The sequence below is a fragment of the Mirounga leonina genome, unplaced genomic scaffold (assembly GCF_011800145.1).
Source record: "Mirounga leonina isolate KUSES-001 unplaced genomic scaffold, KU_Mleo_1.0 Mir_153, whole genome shotgun sequence".
Classification (NCBI taxonomy): Eukaryota; Metazoa; Chordata; class Mammalia; order Carnivora; family Phocidae; genus Mirounga; species Mirounga leonina.
Genome location: NW_023270387.1, coordinates 18,179,455 through 18,202,781, shown reverse-complemented (window position 1 = coordinate 18,202,781; position 23,327 = coordinate 18,179,455). Strand labels below are relative to the sequence as shown.

The 23,327-nt window shown below is 48.3% G+C and overlaps 1 protein-coding gene across 3 annotated transcripts in view; it reads right to left on the bottom strand.

Moving 5' to 3' along the window:
• UBASH3B (ubiquitin associated and SH3 domain containing B) overlaps nt 1–23,327 on the bottom strand; it is a 147,164-nt gene that overhangs the window by 23,165 nt on the left and 100,672 nt on the right. For 2 of the 3 annotated variants that reach the window (XM_035009162.1, XM_035009161.1), the window contains exons 2-11: nt 18,947–19,000; nt 18,081–18,267; nt 16,982–17,180; nt 13,916–14,085; nt 9,429–9,637; nt 5,027–5,159; nt 3,647–3,767; nt 2,889–3,011; nt 1,559–1,651; nt 216–360 (exon numbers count right to left, since the gene is read on the bottom strand). In XM_035009162.1, the coding sequence (XP_034865053.1) occupies nt 216–360; nt 1,559–1,651; nt 2,889–3,011; nt 3,647–3,767; nt 5,027–5,159; nt 9,429–9,637; nt 13,916–14,085; nt 16,982–17,180; nt 18,081–18,267; nt 18,947–19,000 (1,434 nt within the window). Of the gene's footprint in view, nt 1–215; nt 361–1,558; nt 1,652–2,888; nt 3,012–3,646; nt 3,768–5,026; nt 5,160–9,428; nt 9,638–13,915; nt 14,086–16,981; nt 17,181–18,080; nt 18,268–18,942; nt 19,001–23,327 lie in introns of all 3 variants that reach the window. The other variant, XM_035009163.1, reaches the window with a different exon arrangement.

Here is a 23,327-nt window from a genome sequence, read left to right as displayed (position 1 = left end):
AAGTCAGGAAAGCCCAATGTGTGTCCATACTCGTGCTAAGTACGAGGGGATGCTAGCTTTCTCCGGTTGTGGTTTTTCAAATCGTAACTTGACTCCCACCACTATGGACACCTGCCCATGGGCTCTGCCTGGTCCTTCATCTCCATAGTTGGCCTGACCTGGTATAGAAAAGTACATCCACACTGACTCTGGGAGGTAGCAGCTCAGAGGGTTACCTGTAGGTTGTATCAACACTCAGGTTGGCGGCAGCTAACTCTGATGGAGGTATCCATGCAGGTAATGTGTTCCCAGCAACCCATTTCGTCCACTCAAATAAGCCAGGCTCTACACGGATCTTCAAGTGGTTTTCTTGTTGTAAACCTTAGACGTGAAATAAAATGAAGATGAAGGAATTGCCATACAAATTCTGGTAAATCTATTCTCTTTTCTACCAGTTGCCACATAAAGCTAAAACAAGGTGGAAGCATGTGAGTTTGGTCAAGGGGTTTTTAATTTCCATGTGTGACAAACATATGAGTTTGATACACTGGCCCCACCAACAGGATATGTGCTGGCTTTACGTGGTCTCTGACTTAAGGAAAGGAACACAAGTCATTACCCATATCATGTATATACTTCTGTGACTACTAGAATGGCTTTTTCTAAGGGAAGTCCCAAGATGGCCTTGCTAAGAAACCTCAGAAATTCTCTTAGCATCCACTGCTCTACAATAGCTTATACTGTATTTGAATATCATGTAAATTATTCATTTTCTCTACCAGAAAATCCAGTTTTGAGTATTTCCAAGTCCTGTGTTTTCTCAAAGAATAATTACCCTCAGAGTAGGACTTGTCCCTGTTTAACTTTCTTTATGTTGCCGTTAGCCCAGTTTTTTAATATATAAAGTATTTTAATATATAAATGCATTCTGGTTTACTTAAGGAATAGAAGCCTCAAAGGTAGTGTCCATTCTTCATTGGCTTGGCTATTTCTGGCTCATTCATTTGTTTGGTATAAGTGAATAGTTCCACTCTGTTTCTACTAGTTTTCCTTCCAGTGAAATGAGAATGCAGATCCCTGTAACTCAAGCTTCCCCTGATTTTAGGGTGAAAGTTGAGTATCTTTATAGCAATGGTCCTTTCAAAGCCATCCAATTAACTGCAGAAAGAGGGATGATTAAGATTTGTAGATACTTAGGAGCACCATTGCTACTGTAAACAAGAAGCAAAAACAGAGCAGAGTGGGAGGAAATGATTTCACTGTTTCACTGCAAAAAAAGGATCACACTCTGTAAGCTCCAAATTATTGCCAGACAACGATATTTCACAAGCCTACCATTCATCCGAGAGGGCTTTACATTTTCAAGCGAAAAATGATGTGTATACCTCCTTTCATGTCATTTAATGCCGCCAGAGTATGATTTAGGGACGCTTGCAGAGACATCTTCCAAAAGAATCATGGCTAAGAATTCCACATTTGAAGCTATCCATTGGCTAATGTCCCACAAGTCTAGGATAACCTAGGTGTAGGGCTGTCTAGAGGCAGAAGGATGGACTCATTGACCTTTATCCAGTCTAACCTTTCAAGATGTTGTATGCAGTCTGAACGCAGCGCAGGGATGGGGAGCAATAGACGTGGTCAATAATGGTGTTGCTCTCCAATAAGGCTTCCCCTGCAAAGGAAGGCAAAAAAGAATTGGTTTGCTGGAGCTCATTGTGGGAGTGGGCAGCAGGCAGACCCTGCAAACCCCCTTGTCAGTGGGGGCTCACAGAGAGCTGGCATTTTTAGCTTCCCCTCATCAGTGTTTCCATGAAAGAGCCCATATGGAAGACCCCCTCTCGTCTTTTTCTTTCCTTCTCTGTGGCGCTAACAGGCAGGAAAATATCCATCTAGGAGAGATCCAGAAACACGAGAATGCTCCGATTTCACACTTGTGATATAAATGAGATAGTTTACTGTGCCAATGAGATCTTGTTTTACTTTTATCTTGCACTAAACAAGATCTCAGCCTGTCATATTCTTAGATAACAGAGGTAAATCCCAACACCCGATACTTTAACACTTTCCTCGTGGAACACACTTCTTTTTTCTACTGGATAAAGTCTAAACACCTTAATATGGAGGGGCAAGGTCTTCTGTGAACTCGTCTTTATCCAGTTAACCAGCCGTATCACATGTGACTCACAAGCCATGTTCTAGAAAAAGAGGGCTTTTTTTCTAAGTACTTTCGATGTTATTTCTCACGCCTATGACTTTATGTTGTTCTCCCCACCAGGCATACACTTCCTACCCTCCTGCTCCTTCTCTGCCCAGGTGACTTCTCCTCCCCTCTTCTGTGTGTTTTATTATGCTCTCCTAATTCTCTGTACACAGTTTTATTCTTGAGCATACTCAGGATGTATGATATTTATCCACTTAAAAGTTTGTTTCCCTAAGGGTGGGGGCTTTCGCTTGGATCCCCAACACCTAGCATAGGACCCTGCACAAAGTAAGTGATCAGTGAATGTGTGACATGATTGAACCGGACAAGGCTGCTGTCTCTGCCTGGCAGGTATGGACTAGAACTGCAAAGAGCTGACCATCTTCAAAGGATCCAGTCGGCCTCTCTACACCCAGCCACTCCAGGTTTCTCTCCTCTGCACCCCTACGCTAGAAGCTGACCTTACTCCATCACTGGGTCATACAGCCCTCAAGGGATCACACCTCATTCACTTTGGTGAACCAGCCCAGTGCCAAGCACAGTGTTCTGAACTTCATGGTTGCATAATAAATCCCCTTTTGAATTGGGGAAATAAATTACTTGTAGGAAAGTTGTAGTAAACCGTAGAAAGAGTCCTGGCATGCCCACTGGAACCAGTCTTTGGAAGAAGTAGCCAGGAAAGGCTGTGCAATCACTCCAGGACACTCACCCACCAGTCTTGCTTGCAGACATCCAAACACGGTGATCGGAGCATCTTTTTCATAATCCCGGAAACCACCACTCCGCTGAGGTAAGCTATGAGGCATGTTCAGGTTGGTGCGTACGTAGCGGCCTGAAAAAAAAAAAAAAAAGTCAGACAAAGGATGACTTTCTGTTTTCCTTAGGACTTCTGTTGCTGATCCTCACAGCCCCCCATTTCCATTCCTTTTGGGCCAAAGAAATGGAACTGAACTTTCTAGAAAACACTGAAGCGCACACTTTTCCTCTGGTAGAGTCTTGGCATCTGCTCCTGCATTCTGTTGATGAAAGTGACAAGAGATCGTTTTTAAGTGGCAGTAACAACCACACACTCTAGAGCAGGAGGACCGTATGATACGCAAGCCTCTCACTCTTAGGCGCGCCACTCAAATGAAAAGGGAACCAACATAAGGCAGTGTGACGTAATGGAGGGAATTCTGGCCACAGAATCAGGACACCTGTCTCTGCCTCTGCCAAATGACCATGGGCAAGACGTTTGCCTTCTTTGGCCCCTGGTGTCCCAGTTTATAGAATGGGGACAAGAACACTTAACCTCTTCCCTAACACTCAAGACCATCAGGAAGGACTTACGTTGTAACAGATTAGAGGCATTTCCTACAGGACGCGGAACAACCCTAAAGGACCCCATCTAGACAAATGTAGCTTGACTCTGCCCCCTAGAGGCCATGACAGGTATGCCAACGTTAAGCAGGTCAACCAACCACTCACCTTTGGCATCAAAGCACTGGGACAGCCAGTACTTTCCAAACACAACATCCATCCTCTCAGCATGCCGACACACAAAGAGACATCTCTTTTGAGGGCCGGGCTGGCTCTTGACTCTCAGAGGCTGTAGAGAGAGAAAGACTATTAGCGGGGGAAGCACGGAAGAAAGTGAACACATCCTGGAGCCAGGAGCAGAGCTGAGCTCTAGAACAAGTTCGGCCAGCGTAGGACTGGGACGGGTCCCGGAACCACCTGAGATTTACGTTGGCCTCTCTGTACAATGGGGGCACTAAGACTCCTCCTATAGACCTCACAAGTTGTTTTGAGGCTCAGATGAGATGAATTGAAGGTGTTTTATCAAATCAAAGGGTTGCAAAGACTGGCGCACACCAGTGTTGTCCTGGGGTCGTTTATAGGAGTAGCATTTGGCCGCTGCTAAAACGTGAAGACCGCTTGAGTTACAGCTCCGAGGGAGAGCTAGCCAGTAGGTCGGGCTGGCCATCCAGTCCTCCCCCAAAGGGATACTTGATCCACAACTTCAGGGAGCGAGGACTTTTCTCACAAAAGTGTCTGCCTCACCTCTAACATATGGTGGTGAGGCCATATGGCTGGATAGTCTCCCCCAGCTTGGGCTTCTCTGGTCACAACTTTGGCTCTGTTGTCTCACTACATGTGTGCTGGTGTTCCCAGAAATGGTTCAGGGAGGACAGGTGCTCCCTTGGAGTGATGAAATAGGCAAGTCTAGTCAAAGGCATGTCCAAATGACTTCAGGTTCTATAACTGCTGGGTGGATCCTTATAGATGTTTCTATGTTCCTTGTTGATCGTCGGCTATTCCTAGTTTCCCTAGTGTGGCCAGCACTTTACATTTGCTGCCAGTTAGTTGCCCTGACAGGGTTAATATGTGGGATAGTGCCATGATCTTTCCCGTTTCTTCTGCTACTCTTCCTAATTCAAGCCTGGGCTCCAGCCAATGTGATCTAGTCTCTTGATCCTCAACTTGCCTTTGTCTCTATTGTTCAGAATGATCCCCACCCCCACTCCTCCATTCTGCAACGTTCCTGGCATATATTGAGCCCTCAGACATACGTGAGCACTCACCATGGGCCAGGCACTGGGCTAAGAGCCTTCTTACTTTCTTTAATGTCACAGTGGCCTCTGAAATAGATAGAACTCTTATGACTTTACAGATAATATGTTTGCAGAGCCACCTTCTCTACCAGACTAGACCTGGATGCGGTAGACGCTGTCTGTTCCATCCACGTGACTCTTCCTAGCCTGACATTTCTGTGTATCTTTTATAATTTCGTGCCCTTTCTCCCTGAGAGATTGGGGACCCTTTGGGGCAGCAAGGGCAAGCCCTCCCACCTAGGGTCAGTGTTACCTGCGTGGGCTGGCAGATGATAGTCAGGGGCGCCGTCTCCCCCAGGCCCTGGTCCTCATACTGCCGCCTCTCCAATACACCATCACCAAATGAGAGTGGGTTAGAAGATGATGTGTTTAAGATCGAGTAAGAACTGCAGGAGAAGATAAGGAAGACGGTAACTGGTTTGGCCAGAATTCATCAACATGTCACCATTGGGCTCAATGGTGCACACCCCATTTCTAGAGAGAAACATCTTGTTTTATACTGAAGTCTTGCAGTTACTAAATCAGGGGTGGATGGATTTCTGTACTTGGAATAGATGCGTTCGTCTCTCCAGGCAGGGATGGGGCCCTGATTTTAGGATGCCACAGGCAGGCATGCTTGGTGCCAAGGCATGTTAAAGAATAACGAGTTATCAATTTTGTACCATTGTTTCCAGCTACTTTTCTGGCTCAAAAGAAAAAAAAAACCCCACAATTCCTGTTGCCTTTAATCTTTTCCATGGTGATTTCCATCCGAACTGATAAGTTGGAGGGAGGATTCTTACTATCTCAGCCACTTTGCCTAATGATCAAGGAAGGCTTATGGCCATTCTCCCCCTATTCCACTTTCTTCCTTACCCCCCCCAGCCCCCTGCTCTCCCCATCTTAATAATACCTCCCACGAGATGATTAAATACAGGATTATTGCAGAGGAGGCCATTCTCAGCAGATGTATAGAGCTGTGGGCCAAGACCTCTCACTTCTGGGTGTAACACTAACTACAGAAGCCCCTGAGAGGTCTCACTGACAGGGGGCAGCAAATTAGGCCATGTTTAAATTATTTCGATTAGCGAGGCCTCCAAAAGGCTTTATCTAATAAACATTTGCCATGTAAGTACGGCTGTGAGGCAAATCCAATGAATATCTCCTCTGCCTCACCGAGGAGTGTTCAAGGGAGAGCATTTAAATTTTAGATTTCTTGCTTCTTTATAACAATGGTGGCCGTTCATTTGAGTCTGCTCAGCACAGTCTTGGTTCGTACCTGTTAACCTCATCTGTTCAGGAATATTAAGTGTTAACACAGTTGTAGTCTTTGAAATTCATCTTGGGAAAGAACTTTTTATATTCAGCCATATAATAAAGCTGACTGGTTGTGAGGCAAACCGTTTTGTAAATGCTATGATTTTTAAAAATTTTAGGACTCTGTCCACTCTCTGAAGTACCCCCTTTGTGTCTGTACATAGACTCATCCCTCCTTGCACACAAAGGTTTCAGAAGCCTCCTACCCTCTAAAAGTGACATGTCAGCCCTCGTGCCTCTCAGAACCACCAGGGGAGCTTTAGAAAATACACGTCTGGGCCCGACTTGTCACAGACTATGATTCAGCAGATCTGGGGTGGGGCCCAGGAAGCTGCAGCCCAATAGACTGGCATCAGCTAAGTGTGATGTGCAGCCCAAGGGACCTAGTGAAAAAATTAAGCAACTGTAGACAAAGAAAATCTAGTGCTGTTCACAGTCTGATAGGCAGGTGCTCTCCTTTGCAAACATCACGGTTAAAGAAAATTCCATTTCACTGTCTGATTCATCAAAGCTTTGGGGCCTGAGATGTCTGGATAGATGGAATCGTCTTTGATACCTTGCTTGTACATGTCCCTTAATTTCTTTCCTTTGTTATAGCTGTGAAGACACTGGCAGACTCCCTCCTCTCTCTCTCCTTCAGCTCCATTGGCAAGGAGAATGCCAACCTCCTTCCCTTCTTTTAAGATTATTTATTTATTTATTTATTTATTTGAGAGAGAGAATGAGAGACAGTCTGAGAGGGAAGAGGGTCAGAGGGAGAAGCAGACCCCCTGCTGAGCAGGGAGCCCGACGCGGGACTCGATCCCGGGACTCCAGGATCATGACCTGAGCCGAAGGCAGTCGCTTAACCAACTGAGCCACCCAGGCGCCCACCTCCTTCCCTTCTTAACTGTCATTGTAATCAAAGGACCTGACTCACTCTGGGATAGTTTGTTGCTGTCAGTTCCAGTAAGATAATAGTCAGATGCTTTATGTTGAGAGTAGCGGAGGGAGGAAGCTGAAGCCTGATAGCTAGGACATCTTTTCAAGTCCTGGGGGGGGGATGCCGGCACCTCCCTAGGATACATCAGTCCTATGGGTAAAGCCCAGAAGGACCAGCCAGCCCCCACCTGCAATTCAAAGGACACGATGGGGCTTCACCAACTGACAAGTATCTAGAGCCACTTAGAACTGGGCAAGATACCCTAGTATAAGGGTGGTAGGAAAAGATCTCCTTAGAAGGGACTTAGAATTGAGAAGAAGAACAGGGCAGCAAGAAAGAGCTGTGAAGGGTAACTGACCCCTATTGCTTGGATCCCCTCTGCAACTTCCCATTAAGGCAACCGGGTGATTCTGGAGCACCTCTCGGGGCTCTAACCCCTCGAGGCCGACTTTGGTTAGGGGAGAGAGAGATGATCTGTCTTAAGATCTGTCCTTAAGTCGTTTCTGCTTCTGGGGTTAAACAGGAAAGTGCAGTTCTTCTATAGGATCACCTCTGTGGAAGAGACATTTGATTTGACAAGCATGTAGGAGAGGACTGGAAAACACAATTTGGAAAGAAAAGACAAAAAAATCACAAAGCTGATGGCTTTTTAGATTCAGTGTTGTTATATATGTGGCACCAACCAATGTAAAGTCAAGTCCTTTCTTGCTGTCTTAACACCCCTGTGAGGTAAATGCAATTCTTATCGCCATCTTATAGATTAACAAACAGGGGCTCAGAGAGGTAATGTAACTTGGCCAAGGTCACACAGCTTTTGAGTGGGAGTGTTAGGAATGGAACCCAAGACTACTGGAACAAACACTCAATTCTTTATTATGGTGTCCTAACACCTACTGTGAGTTTCTGAGCAGCCTTGGCTGTGGCAGCTGAGAGTTTAACCTCAGACATGGTTCCCAGGGTGATCTCCTCGCTAGTAATCTATCCAAATAAAAGGAGAGGACACGCAAACCTCCCTGTGATCCATGAACCAGTGTCACCGCGTTTCGGCACGGGCTCTAATTTGGATGGGAGTGGATCTGGAAACACTGATCCGAAATGGATCAGCAGGGCTTCTCACACAGACTTTTCTCCCACATATAGCCTGGCTTTGAAAAAAGTGGGCGCTGTGCATCATCGGACAAAACATCTTAGACCTCCGTGTATTCACGTACATATGCTTCACTTGTTTTTATAGGGATGACATGGTGACTCTGGACATTCAACTCAGATTTCTGGGAAAAAGCAAATGTTTGGGGACCGTGAGGCAGCTCTGACCTCCCAATTGTGCTACAAAATGCTCCTGGGCAGGGTGGGGTAGGCGGTGGGCTGGAAGGAAGAGGAAGGAATGGTGGGGTAGGGGATCATTCAGGAAGAAGATGTTCTTTCCCATCTCTGGGTTTGTGGTTTGTCTGCTTGCCACTAACTGGGGTAGAGAGTCTTCTTTTCTCCCTCCAGGCAAAACACTTGCTGAAATTGCCCCTCTCTTCTTCTCTTTTATGGCGGTAATAACAATGTTCGACACCCCACACAGCTGGTGCTCGGAGCGTCCGGCTCGCAGCCACGTTGGTACATGGCAAGAGGGAGGAGAGACGAGCCAGCGTGCGCACCCTGGCGAGATGCCCGAGTACGCTGGGGAAGGGCTGGCTTCGAGTGGTTCCAATTAAAAAAGAGAAGGTGCCTCTCGTTCCTATTTTATCTGTCCAGACAAAGCTGGCCATCCGACAACAGGCCACCCAGAACACGGGCCCAGTTTTGCTTGGTGGCAAAACGGCAGTGAGGGATGGGTGGACAGTTATCACTCTAAAGAAGACTGAGGGCCACCATGCGTCTTTTGAAGGTTCTGGCAGTTGCCCATTTCCTTAGATGGTCTCTCTCATCTAGGCATTTACGTGCCCAGTCTGGGGACTTGCTCAGGGTCGCCCAACAAGCTGAGAGTTTAACAGTTAAGTCTCCTGATCCTCGAAAACCCCATCACTCCCGGTCTGGCTGGCATAATGGGAACCTGCCTGCTATTCTGGGGAGTCAGACCACTCTTGAGCAATGACCCAGGACAAAGGGTACAGAAGCCCAAAGGCCATGAAGTCTCAGCACTGGGATGGCCCACACTTCAGCCGGAGAGATGGTCCCTCTAGCTGCCTTGTGTAGTTTCTGATCAGAAACTGAGACGATTTCACCAAGTGGGGCAGGCAGAGGGCAGGAGAGTGGATCCATCCGTCATTTTTCCCCTGCCCCAAGTCACCCTTTCCTGAATGCCCTGAACCAAAAGCTTTCTTCCCCATGAACCCCTTTCCTGTTGCTGCTGCCCCGTGTGTCCAGGCTCACGTCTGTTTCCCCACGACCTCCCGCCGGGCGGCCGTGTTCTCCCCAAAGCAATGCGCGAAGAACTCAGTCTGCTCACCCATGAAATATCCAGGTGCTGCACTCGTCAGCCTTGGTAATATAATTCTCGGGCAGGAGTCCAGAGCAGCCGGTGGTTAAGGATGTGCCATAGATCCAACCCTCGCTGGTGCTGGTCTGTTCCATCGGAGACATGAAGATGAAGTCCCCGGGGGTCAGCTCCAGCTCGTCATCATTTTGTGGGGTGTACGGGTAGATCACCTGTAATGTCTGAAAGAGGAAGAGAGGGAGGAGGGAGGCCCACATGTGACCCAGTCTGAGTGCCTCCCGGGCACGTCTGTGTGTTCTGCTCTAACAGCGCACACATCCAGATGTTGACATTTACAGGCGCCCCTGGGGTCTGCAGGCTCAGAGCAGATTTGGACTCAGATCAGAAAACATGTCTTTTTTTTTTTTCTTTTCCCCAGGGTATTGTGGATATGTGCCTGGTGCTACTGGATGGCTCCAGACTTTCCTTCGGGCATGTCTGTCTTTCTTTCTGTCAGGATTCAGATAGTTCCTAGAAATTGATCTGCAAGCTCTATTAAGTTGCTATACCAATGGGGTTGGACCTAGTTTTCCCTTCTCCATCTGTTGGGGGAGGCACCGTAATAGACACTTGAAACCCCGCCCATGGAAAGTCAGTCTTCCATATGGGGGTTACAGATGGTCTGGGTGGAGACACTCTCCTTGTAGGAAGGCTTTGGGACCGATGCATTTCCCTTTATATGTAACTCAGGGGCTTAAACAAGACACTCTCTGCCTTCAAGGGGCTTTCTTTAAACCAGCATTTGTCACAAAGACCTTGAAAGAAAAATATCTTTCACAGCCATCAGTGTGTACGTCTGTGTAACCGACTTTTACCAGCGAACAGATGGAGACCACGTGTTTCTTCTTTGGGCTCAGAAAGAGCCTTCAGAGCCAACCATAGGGCATGCTGCTCAGCTGACTTACTTGATTTTTTTGCCTCCTTTCCCGGTATATATAAACAGCATTGGCATGAAGATACTTTGGAAAACATTTTCCTACTTTTTCATTGATAGCAAAGGCCCTCAGTAGCCAGGGCAATATTTCCTATCCTATTTATTTCATGTGGGACACAAAGATGGAGATACTTCAACAGTCTTTCCCACAGTCCTGAAGTCATTAGTGGTGGGCTAACTATCCGGGTTGCACTTTCAAGTTTTTAACCTTATTTGGCCCGCCCTTTTCTCATCTGTAAAATAATGTCTGGACTGTAAAAGTTACTGAGACAATCTAAGAAAACTCTTTAGGACAGAGCCTGTGCACAGAAGGTGCATAATTACGTCTCTTGAACCATGACGCCTGATTTTCCTTCTAGCCTGACCCCTGGACTGTGTGCTTGTGAGCGAACCAGCTCGCCGGTGTCGCAGTCAAGGAGACCCATCAGAACACTTTATAAAGAATGTCCTTCTGGAATTCTCTAAGGAAAGGCATTGGCAAAAAGCTGTGGATTTTTTTTTTTCCCCCTCGGAGAATGGAAGTGAAAACACACAGAACTCAATTGTACCACTGGATTGTGATTTTCCTTTCACTCAGATGCCTGTTTCTTTCCCTACTCTCTGGTTATCTTTCAGCTCTAGATCTTTGCCCCTGTTTGCCTCCCACCCCTTCCCCTGTCCTCTGCCACATTCGTGCTCAAGCCACCATTCCAAACTAGCCAGGGACGTTTTCTGCTGGGCTGTGAAAACAGCTTAAAAAGCGAAACAAAACCAAACGTGATGATGCACAGAAAGCAACACTCTTTTTCCTGGAACAGGGTGGAGAGAGGCACCAAATCATGGGGGAACAAGTCGAAACTCATGTCTCTTAGATACTCAAACATAGCATAGTTTTGACTAATTATACCTTTGGCCTAGAAGTGTCTTTCCTTTCAGAAACTCAAGGAAAGTGACTTCAGACAAGAACTCATTCCTCCTCTCACTTGGTGGCGGGGGGCGGGGGGGAGTATTCTATCTCCAGGTTACCTCCAGGGAAACTGAGGCACAGCAAAGGTGCATAAGAGACCATGCGTCCTAAGCAGAGGGTAGTTAAGACAACGAGGAGCTCTGATTTATTGAATACCCAATAAAATAAGACATTGTGGCAAATCTAAAATTATAATCGGTGCAGCCCATTCCGCTCACCAAAAGCACATGCAAACAGTCAGCCTACATTTGAGAGCTAGTAGGACATGTGCCTAGTTTTGCACTGCATTATACTTACTCTTTTATGCTTAGCATTTACCTGTAAGAATTGTTGAGTCTATCTCAAAGATATTTTTTCTCCGTTCGTCTGCGGGGGTGGGGGGGAGGGCAGCTGCAGCCCTACGTGATTGTAGGAACCTAACCTCATTGCCTTCGAAGCTCCTTGCCCTCCTCGTAACCACAGAAATTTTGTTGCTGCATGCATGCTGTGCTATTGGGACCTTTCCATTATCTTCTTATGGAGTCCACACAACAGCAACAGTCCAGCAAAATACTATCGCCATTGTATGCATGAGACAACTAAGGACTGGAATGTTCTAGAAGCAGTAGATGTGACCCTAGGGACCGCCGAAGGATCTGGAGCCACATGTGCTTTGTGTGTAATGCTGTCCTTCCTCAGATTTCTATCGCTTGGCATACAGACCTGGCATGGCCCCACGTAATCATTAACACAGAAGACTACGGAACGTACAACTAGGCATTTGCAAATCCAAATCAAAGTGGGAGCCAGCAGAGGGATGAGCCTTAGATGCTTTCCTATGCCTGGCTTGCTGAGTGTCCTTGTCCAAACCACTCTGCTTCTCTGGACATCTGTTGCCTCCCTGGTACCATCAGTCAAACCTGCCTCCTGGGGACAGAAGAAGGCAGGCAAGAAAGGGTGTTTCTATGCAGGGGGGCTCAGGTAAAGCCAAATGACCTCCGAGAGCGAGCTGTATCAGCAGGAACAGTAATAAATGAGCTTTTACAAATAAGAGATAAAAGAGGCCAAGTTATTTTTAGAAAATACTTCACATGGGTGCTTGCTGCCTCTTTCCCTCAGTGCCAATTGAGCAGAATGTGGGTCAGGCAGAAAAGCAATTACCCTTCGAGTTAACTGGAGGGCAGTGTTGATTAGAAGATATTCCTTGTAAAATTCCATTGCCACCTTCCTTCTCTAGAAAGGTGACTTCTCTCAGTCCAGCTGCATGCAACCCTTGACTTTTTTTTCCTTTGTCCTTGTAAGGAGCCCAGTCAGCCACACCTCCCTTGTTATATTTAGGGCTCATCCTGAGCAATTCCAGGAGCTGTCAGAATTCTTAAGTAAGATCAAGTCCAGCCTCCTTGTTGTGTGTCTTTCCAGAAACTTCCATCAAATGACTTGGAAGGAGGACACAACATTCCTGTCAGCAGCATCGGACAAAGCTGCATGTCCCTGACAGTCACAGACCCCGTGCCCAGGCCCTCACTTTTGGTTCATGGGTCGGCTCTTCTCAACATTTCCAAAACAGTGATGAGATTGGCTGGTCTAGACCCTGAGATCCCAACTGTTTTTCATATGAGAAAAAAAAAAAAAAGTCTAACAGGTTAAAAAAAGCTAGGTAAACTGACAAAAATACCAGTGCTTTTGCTGTTGAAAAATTGGGAAACAAATACAGTTTTGTAGTTAAATTGAATGACAAATTTTTCATCACACTATGTGGCCTTTTTTTTTTTTTTTTTTGATTGCTTTCTTGGCTTTCTTGGTCGGGATCCCTGGGTTCTGGCTTCAGCTCTGGTCCTAAATTGCTAGTTAGCTTTGGATCAGCCAGCTATTCTCTTTGGATCTCAGCTTCTCTGAATATTACTCTTCAGAGTGGCACAGGCTTGTCCTGGAAATCAATAACCGTTCCCTCAAAAGAAGGATGCTAGGGTTATGCCAACCTTTCCACCATGCACTGGGAGGCAGTTGTCCCACTCCCGCCTCCCCCAGGGGATGCACACAAACTATCACAACACGTGGTCTATGTTTTTAGGTTGTGTGTCTTCCTCCCCCCACCCCCAATGCTGGACTCAAACTCCTTGCGGACAATTCTAGTATGTTCCATGGTAACTTACATGCCATCGATACTTAGCAAATATCTAATTATGTGTTCACAGATTTTTTTTTTTTTTTTGTATTTCTGTGTTCTCCTTACCTAAGATCTGGATGAGGTCTTTTATGAACACCATGAACTTACAGAATTAAAATGTTTCCAACATACTTTTCTATCCTCCCATGCCATTTCTGTATCAGTCCAGTAAGGTTGGTAGGACAGACAGAACAATGGGGACAGCACACAGATGAGTCACTTGGGACCCAGGGAGGAGGGGTGCAAGCGCCAAGCTTCCCAGGGAGTCAGGCAGAGCCTGGAGAAAATCGTGGGCCAACTGACTCCTGGTCTGGTGCTCACTTCACTGCTTTCCTTTGGTACCCATCTCCCCGCAGCAGTGAGCTGCAAGTGCTCCTGCTTCTGACTGCACCCCTGCTCCTCTGGTAGGGTCAGGAGCCACAGGGAGACATTACCTCATGGTTCGCGAAGCGGATATCTCGCGAGAATATGGTGGCCACCCAGTCGCAGCCTAGTTTGACATCAATGTTCTGGGCTAGTTTCTCCAGGGTGGGTAAGTGGCTGGCTTGGAAGTGGTACGCCAGGGTGACATGCAGCTGCTTCTTATGAGGTTCCACATGGACTTCTGGAAAAAGGAAGGAAACCGTCATTAGGAAGTGGTCATCATAGCACATGGCGGGGCAATTCTGCCTCCCCAGTGACAGAGGAGGGAGTCCCTCGGCCAGACGAAACCCGTTTCCCTCCTTTACAGCAGCAGGGCAAGGGGAGAGGAGAGCGTGAAAAGATCCTGAATCAACCTACAGTCTAGGAGGTTGAGAGCCACTCCTCTGGCTGTTCTCCAGGAACTGTGGATCAGCTGAGAGGTCATCATTTGGGTCGGCTTTTCCTCATAACACACAGATCATCAACAGCCCACCATTCAGATGAGGAAACTGAGACACAAAAGGATGAGCTAATTTATGTAGAAATAAAGAGATTTTGTCATTACATGGGTGTCAGAGCTAGAGCTCCTTCACGTTGAAATCCACTCTCTTAGCTTCTGGGCGGCTCTGATGGAGGAACCAGGACCAGAGGAAAAGATGGAATATTTTCAGAGTTTACAACAGGGTTCCCCAGCAGTATTTGGGCAGAATAATTCTTTGTTGTGGGGGCTGTCCTGTGCGCTGTGGGGTCTTTAGCCGCATCCCTGGCCCCTACCCACTAGATTCTGTAGCACCCCGTGCGTTGTGTTAAGCAAAAATGACTCCAGACATTGCCACATGGCCCCTGGGAGATAAAAATCTCCCTGATTGAAAACCACTGGCTTAAAGTATCCAGACTATTATTCTAAGACCCCGTAAGTAAAAAGAACCAACCAACCTACCTACCCAAGGCAATGGATTTTATTTCTCCTTTGTACATCTCTGCATGGGGGAGATCCATCTACTGTCTAAGCTAGAACACTGCAGAAGATTCAACCAGAGGGGACGTAGGGAATTTGAGAAATTAAGGGGCTTGCTCATGTTTCACGGGGATAGAAGTAGCAGTTGGATCGCTTTCTGTTATACTATGGTGGATTTCTCTGGTGTAAGCCCTATGAGGCAAGGGCTTTCTGGGTCCTGTTCACAATGTATCCCCAGTGCACAGCTCATTATAGGCACGGAGCTCCTTAAACCACCTAGGACAAAGGACACCAAATCTACTTGCTAAAGGAATCTGGGTCTGCCAAAAACTCTAGAATACCGAGGCTTAAGTTCTAGGGCCAAGATGGGATGGCCGGCTCTGCACACAAGGAGGCAAGGAGCTAGAGCAGCTCCACAGGGCAGGGCCACCCAGTTCTCCCAGTCACCACCAGGGGGCCGCACAGGGGCAGGGAACCCAGCTGGCCAGGTTCTTCAAGAGAGTGGCCGCAGATCTCGGAGAGGAGCTGGCCCTCCCCCTCCCAACAAGGGAAGGGAGCAAGGGCCTCTTGCCTCTGTCTCCTCATGTGCCTGCAGAATCGGCCGCAGCCCTGGCTGAGATCCACTTTATGCATTTGTGAAGGATTTGGGTTTGTGGCTACACCACCAGCTTTGGGTCTTGTGACAGTTTCAGTGGTTTTGATAATAGCTACTGTGGGATGAAAAAGAGCCATTTCCCTGAGTTAGAGGGATAGGAACAGGAAATAATTTGCCTCTCTATTATGTTATTTCTTTGAAATATTAAGCTATGAGCTGGCGGGCTCCAGTGACGTCAGGAAGCAGAGCCTGTTCCCTGGGAAGAAGGCGTGCCTGGGGAGGGGCTCTAAGGAGGCCCCCGCTCCCCAAGTAGAAGAGTTACCTCTGGTGCGGGGGGCAGGGGAGGGGTGGGAGCTGGCCAGCTCTGGGCTTCCTCCAGCTTTGCATGTGATGCTCAGATTCAGCTGTACCACCCACACCCAGCTCTGCCCTGGCCTGGCCGGCCTCCACACAGTCCTTTGCACACACCCTGCTCCTTCCTGCCTGCGTTCACACTGCCTGCCCCCCTCAGGGCCCTTCCTCCATTGTAGGGATCATCATCATCCAGTGTGCATTCTCTTTTTTCTCTGAAGTTGGAACCACTCCACCCTGGGATGGCCTCTCTCTTCTCAGAGCTCTGTTATCACAGGTGCTTGAATCTGTCCCCCGGGCCAGGAGAAACCAATTCTGTGGCACGCTTCACAGATAAACACAGAGTGGTCCCCAATAAATACCCATGATTGTGATTTCTCTCTCAAGGGGGCCAACAGAAACCACCCCCTGCCAACTCTTCCCTCCCTCCACCCCACTGTCTGTCTGTCCCACTGCAGGTAAGGCTCTCCTTGACCTAAGTGAGTTTGTCTGTACCTGTTGGCAGACAGGAAAGCTTTGGCAACTTCTCCCCATTTGACCCCCTCCCCTGCCTCCTGCCTCTAAGTCAACACATATCCCAAGTCTCTCTCTCTACGCTAATTCCCTTGACGGGAAATCTCAGTTAGCTTGAACTAAGACCTGCCATGGAAAGAGCAAGAAACATCTTGAAGAAGTGCCACTGTTGGACCAGCTGTTGAGGATTTAAGGGACCCATCTCGTGGGTTTCAGCGAGTTGCGGGCGTTGGCTCTGTGGATTTATTCTTTGATACGGTTTCCACTCACTCTCTCTGCTATCCCACCACCGGTGCACAGCCCTGGGTCCTCACAGAGTGAGCCGTGAGACCAGCCAAATGGCGGGGAGGTTGGGGGGTGGGGGGGAGGAAGGTTCCTTAACTCTGAATGGGAAAGACGATGCAGCTACAAAGTTGCATTTATGGTTCAGTGTGGAAGAGCCATGTGTGTGCCTTTAACTTGGGTGTCGGGGCAGGAGGCTCAGCAGAACAGTAGTTGCTGTTTTTAAAAAGGGGGCAAAGAGGTGAAGGCTGTTGCAGGAAAAGGCACTGTTCCTTGTCATGTTCTGCGCGTTCCTGCAGGACCCCCGGCTGGCTCCCGGCCCCAGCCCCCTCCTCCATACCTTCCTATCCCTTTCCTTCCCAGTTTTTTGATTCATAGGACCCAGGGCTGTTAGCTCACCGGTTTTGGATGCAGCCTCTGCAGCAAAGTCGGCGGCAAACTTCTTGAGGACCTCTGCGCTGTCTTCCTTCACAAAGAGGCCAATGAAATTGGAGGAGGTATAGAGCTCCAGGGGCAGCGGGGCCGAGAACTTGCATTTCCAGCGACTGACTGTGGTCTGCAGGGCTTCCCCCAGGGCATCCACCTTGCTGTCCTCACACTGGCAGGGGAAGACAAGACGCTTCATTCAGGAGCACGGGGGTGGAGAGCGGGGGGAAGTGTCTCTAAAACTCTCAGAGTTTCTTTGAGAAAGATCCTGGGATGACTAAGAGGAAGTGGTAATCATTTTAATTTTCAGAGTGAACGGTAAGAAAGAAGGTGTTAGGAACACATTTTTACCTTAAAGAGACCGAGAAAAGCTGGGGAAAAAAAATACCTCAAAATAATTTTTTGAAATGTTGTCTTAACATGCTCCCATTCTGCCTCCTCTTGAATATACCTGGATAAACCAGTTCTACTCCTTCTCCACAGCAAACCAAAGTAGATGAAATCTATATTTATTATGGTGTGGGGGATTTAATTTAGTCATTAAGTAAGCTCTGTGATAGCTAGGATGATGGACTGGGTAACCATGGCAAGTCACAGGTATCTGCCATCTCTGGAAGGATCTGGTGAGACAGACATGTGGACAGTATCTGTCCATGAGGCTAAAGTCACTTCCGCCTGTAGACTACATTTCTTATTCCCAGAGCTCTCATTTCTACTCTTGCAGTGGACAAGGGTGAACACTGTATTCGTTTCATTGCTGTGGCTGCCAGTCCAAGTCCTGACTCAGTGGGTCGGGCTTGTCCCTGGAGTCCTGAGGAACAACAGTCATCGTGATGGCACATCACACCTGCGGTGCTCCCGGGCCTCAGCAGGTATTAGAAAGAGGAGCAAGGGAAAGTACCCATGGACCTTTCTCATTCCGCGCTGGCCCACCCAAGCCTGGGAGCCCGTGACTCTTTCCGCCGGCTGCCTGGGAGGCTCTGGACTCTGATTCCAGGTGGCGAGGTGCTGGCGGGGGTATGGCAGCCGGGCTCCCCAGGGCAGGGGCGGGGGGTGGGGGTGTGTGGCTCACCATGAAGAACTGGCAGAGGGTGATATGGGGGAAGATGTTGTGTGCCTTGTTCTTCCCGCAGATCTGCTTCGACTGTTGCCAAAAGTCGGAGAGCTTCTGTGCTAAGGGGCCGGTGGGTCGGAGGTAGAGGACGTACTCCCGGGGCAGGGGGTCATCCAGGAAGGGGTCACCGACATGAGAGAACAGCCTGCCAGAGAGAGAGAAGGGAGCCCAACCGGCCTCACTTGAGAATAATGGAAGGGAAGGAAGACCCAAAAGAGCTCCACCCTCCGGATGCTCCGTACCCCAGGCACTGCCAAGGGATGGGTTTTCATTTCCGTGCTTTAAAAATCCATCCCTCAAAGCTCATGCTGCATGACCCACTCTCAGATGCACCAACTTCTCTGCTCTTGCCTGTCCTAACCGCATCCACATCCCACAACTCGCTCAAAAGTCCTAAAGTCACTCCAGATAAACTGTAAATCCCTTCCCAGCTGTCCCTTCAGTTCAGCCTACCATTAAACCCACATGCCCCCCAAACAAGGCAGGTAGGATTTTTTTTTTTTTTTAAATGGATTTACCTAGCATCCACATACCCTAAAGTGTATCTTTAAGAGACCAACAGGGGCAGATACTGTGATAAGGGCTCTATCTTGGACATGCTTTGAATTGCTTTAAACAGCTTTAAGGAGAAGCACACCCTGGGGCTGGGACAGGGGAGGCAACTGGCTTGCTAGATGGGCTTGTCACATGGTCTTTTGGCTCATCCCGCCCCCCCCCCCCCCGCCCGCCCAGTCCATTCGAGAAAGGCTGCACATCCCTGCTCATCCACATCCACTCGGAGTTAATTATATGCTATTTTCTCTATTTATTTATTTCATACCAACCAGTCACATGCTGCTTGAACACTTCTTCCTCCTGTGGATGCCAAGGCTTTTTGTCTGGAAGAAGAAATCAAATTGCTATTGTTAGTATTTTTAGCCTCCTGTCAGCTTTTCTCACTATCGCAGCAGCTAGAGTGTGAAGCGGGCGACATCACAGCCTCCTCAGCGGTGTGGGGGAGACACCTGCAGCAGGAATCCCCCTCCTCCAACCAAGGGTCATAGCAAGGCATATGGAAATTAGGACTTGTAATTAATTTCCATGTAATTAGCACTGGATTTGCATGCAGCTTAACAGCCGTGCAATCTATTTTGAGCAGTTTCTGCATTAGAATTTTATTTTTGCTACCCTAAAGGTGGTCATGTCTCGGTTTGTCCTCTTTCCTTTTCACCCACTCCTACTGACCCAGATGCCCTGCTGAGCGGTTTTTTTTACTTGCAGCCCCTTGGCAGAGCACGTTAGAAAGTGGGGCTCAGGCCCACAAGGACATTTACTTTGGTTCCATTCAGTGACTCCTCCCACCCACCGCCAACTACCACTACCAGTCTCAGGCTAGATCACAATCTCCCCACGCTTTTAGACCTCTTTGGGGACAGCGCCGCCATCACTCCCCCTGCTGGAGAACCGGAGTCAAAGCCCTATTACTGGAGGGGCCGTGTCACAGGAAGGCGACCGTGGCAAGGACCTTGAGCACATGCATACGAGGACGGAGGAGAGTGTCTGAAATCTGGGGCGTCCAAGAGCTAGAGAGTCCTGGGTTTGTATCCAGCTTTGCTAGTCATCCACCGGTTCTGCCTTCATGCTATGTTTGCTCACGGAATACTTACTGAACTGCGACTATTTTGCCAGCACTGTGCTAGGCTTCTAGGCACACTGTGGAAAACAAGACTTAGGTGGTCCCTGCGCTCCTGGAGTTTTGGGTCGAGCTGGCATGAAAGCATCACGGTACAGATAATGAATTACACTGGTGGTGAGTGCAATGAAAGGAAAGCACAGGGAGCCCTAAGGACATAAGACAGGGACATCGAACTCGGGTTGAGGGGTCAGGGAAGGCTTCACTGAGGAAGTGACATTTTGAGTGGGATCTGAAAGAGCGTAGACTCCTCTGGGCAGGGGTGGGTGGGGTGGTTGTAGTGGGGGCAGACACTTCGTACATCTACTCCAGGGAGGGGTGTCCATAAGGAGCCTTGAACTCTTGCCCGATGCCATGGAGGTGATCAATAAATGACCGTTCCCGTCCCTTATACCCCACAGATTTGGCTTCCTTGGAAGAGGGAGAAGAGGGGAGGGAATTCTAGTTTTGTTTTTTTTTTTTAAGATTTTATTTATTTATTTGACAGAGAGAGACATAGTGAGAGCAGGAACACAAGCAGGGGGAGTGGGAGAGGGAGAAGCAGGCTTCCTGCGGAGCAGGGAGCCCGATGCGGGGCTCCATCCCAGGACCCTGGGATCATGACCTGAGCCGAAGGCAGACGCTTAACGACTGAGCCACCCAGGCGCCCGGGAATTCTAGTTTTAGTTGACACTCTCCGAGCACCCTTTTTCAACTGGCTGCTGCAACCAGCACCCCCCTCCTTCCATCTCCTGGGCTTTCTATGGAGTAACCAGAAGGGCTGGTGCTGGGAATCCTGGGGGTGCGATCGGCAGGAACCTCAGATCATCTGTGAGCCCGGCTCCTTTACCTCCCACAGGGAGAGCTCAGGGGAAGGAAGTAACGTGCTCAGAGCAGCCCGGCCACGGCAATGGCTCAGTGACTCTTATCCACCGCCCCAAGATCAGTGAAATACCTTTTCCCCCATGAAAATCTGAGCACCAACACCAAATGATCAGGATTAAGCAATCTACTCAGCGTTACAGAAGCAAGCCTGCTTGTAGTAAGACGATGTTATGGAGAAGCGAGACAGACCCCTCGGAACCAAAGCTGGTGCAGAAAAGGCTGGAAACACAGGGACACCCCCCCTCCCCCCCACACACTCATCCCACACCTGGATAATTGCTGCCATGTCACCAGCCCTGTTTCCTTTACCACTTACAGAGGCACACATCTTAGGCTCTTTCTGGATCCAGAAACTACATACCCGTGAAAGAATGCAAATCATCGTCTTTTAGGTTAGAGTCTCCGAGGAATTAAATTCACCCCCCCAAAAAAGACCCATTGTTTCAAAAACTAGGAAGAGAAAAACTCATTTGTGATACAATGTGCTATTTATGTAAAGGATCCAATTTCTTTCTTCTTTTTTCCCTGGGCCCTTCCCCCAGCGAAATATATCTGACCGAAATCTAATTCATTTTTCCTTAAGCACTAGGACTATCCTCTGGAAATGAAAGATCTAATTAAGTTATGGTCCCCATAACTCAAAAGACAGGTTTGGAGAGGGTTCAAAGATATAATTGAGAAAGATAATGAAAGGTTTGGGTGATAAGGCTTTGATGAACGATTAAGAAAACCCAAGTTCTTCTTTCTGAAGAACACAAGTCTGAGAAGGCTTCAATTTTATGGAAGGTTCTCGCCTCTGATGTACCTTCTCTAGTCAGGGTCAGCCGAAGTAACATCAGCTTTGGCTATAGCACAAAGGTCTCAAGTCAGATACCAGAAAGAACTTTCTCTCAGGAAGGTGCTAAAAAAGTGTGTGTGTGTGTGTGTGTGTGTTTCCTTTTGGGGGAGAAGAAAGTTTCTGGGAAGCCATTACTGATCTGAAACAGAGGTATGTGATTCTCTAGGCAGCATGGTGGTATGAGTAAAATCACCACTTCCCTAGGGTCACAAGCCACAGGCGGAGAGTTCTGTTGCTCCTTCACGCACTGCCAGGATGACAATGATTTGGGTTGAGTGTGTTCCCAGAGCTCTGCCCACAGAACAGACTGAATGCGGGCAGTGGCAGAACACACCTCCTCCCTCCACCCTGCTGAAGAGACTGGTGCGATAGAGCTCCCACCTCCACAGCTCACTGATGGGGCCAAAGCGGGGTGTGCGGGCTGGACCCCAAACACCAGGCTGAGCCTGAGCAGGTGCTATGCTCAGAGTGACTCAGAAGCTGGCAGACTGTCGGAGACCTCGAGCAGGTAAAGGCAGAGTATCCCGTTAAGCCCAAGGGTGAGGGGTCCGGCCACTGGGTTGCAGCAGCTGATTATTCAGATGGGACCCGTGAGCTACAGTTGTTACCAGGGAATGCACATTTGATCTCTCTGACCCTGGCCCCGGTTATGTCTAGGGTTCATTCTCAGCAGAAGTGGAGGGGGGGGGAATAATGCCAAATCTGATGTCCTGCTAATGGGGAAGAAGCGCTGTGAGAAGCAATGGCTCAATGAAAAACCCAGGCAAGCAGCTGGGAGCACAGTAGCCCAGATGGGAAGAAGCTGCAGCACCCACCGAGGGCCTTGCTTCGATCTGGCTGGGGTCCTTCCCACTGTCTGCTCTTAGCTCTGCTGAAGTTTTGGTTCCAGGTTGGTCTGGCCCCAGGGCCGTGGCTCTGCCCCATCACCAGGGTCACAGAGATGCCTTAAAGGAGGCTGGAAAAGAAAAATCCCTTTCCGGTTTGCCTAAGACAAAGTGGCATTCTTTCTTCCCTCCTTCGCTTCCTCCCCAGGAACTCGTACCAGGAAACCAAAAGAAAACCAAATACACAACCAAGAGTTTAGATCAGAAAGCTACACTCGATATAAAGTTTGACTGGTGGGTGTCCTTTTGGAGACCATCACCTCTGCGTCCCGTGCTTGGGTTCGGCCGCATGGGTGAGTCCAGCAAGATTCCTGCTCCCTCCCAGGTTCACAGGTGTTGAGCTTGACTGGGATGTCCTGTTTAATTGTCACCCAGGCTGGTCTTCTCTGCAACCACCCTGGTTCTCTGGGGGTTCCACTGTGCCCTCTGACCCCCTGGGCAGTTCAGTTCAGTTCCTCTCAGCCGAACACCAGTGTTATGTCGGGTATTGTATTAGCACTGGGCATATAAGGAAGAGGAAAGAGGGTTTCTGGGGCTGAGGTTCTTAAATTGTACACCAAGCTACCATAGGTTGGGAGCCAGCAGCAAACTGCGAGAGGTGCCATGGGGTATTCTAAATTTTTGAGGGAAACATAGCAATCTCATGTGTTAAATATCCCATAAGCTACTGGCTTGAGGGAGTTAGTTTCACTATTAGATTGTGTTCCATTCTTCTTGATGTCATTTCTTTGTGAAGCTGGAATTTTGGTAACTGCTATAATAAAAAGTACCCAGGAAAAAACAGTGTGGAACAGGAGAGGACAGTGGCAGTGTCCAACCTGATTCTAAGGTTTGGACAGTTGTGCAGTGCCCAACAGACACACACGTCCCATTAATAAGTAGTTGTGGTCATTAAAGAGTGAAATAAAATATTTTTCTTTCCATTTTGTGTATTTTTCACATGGCTC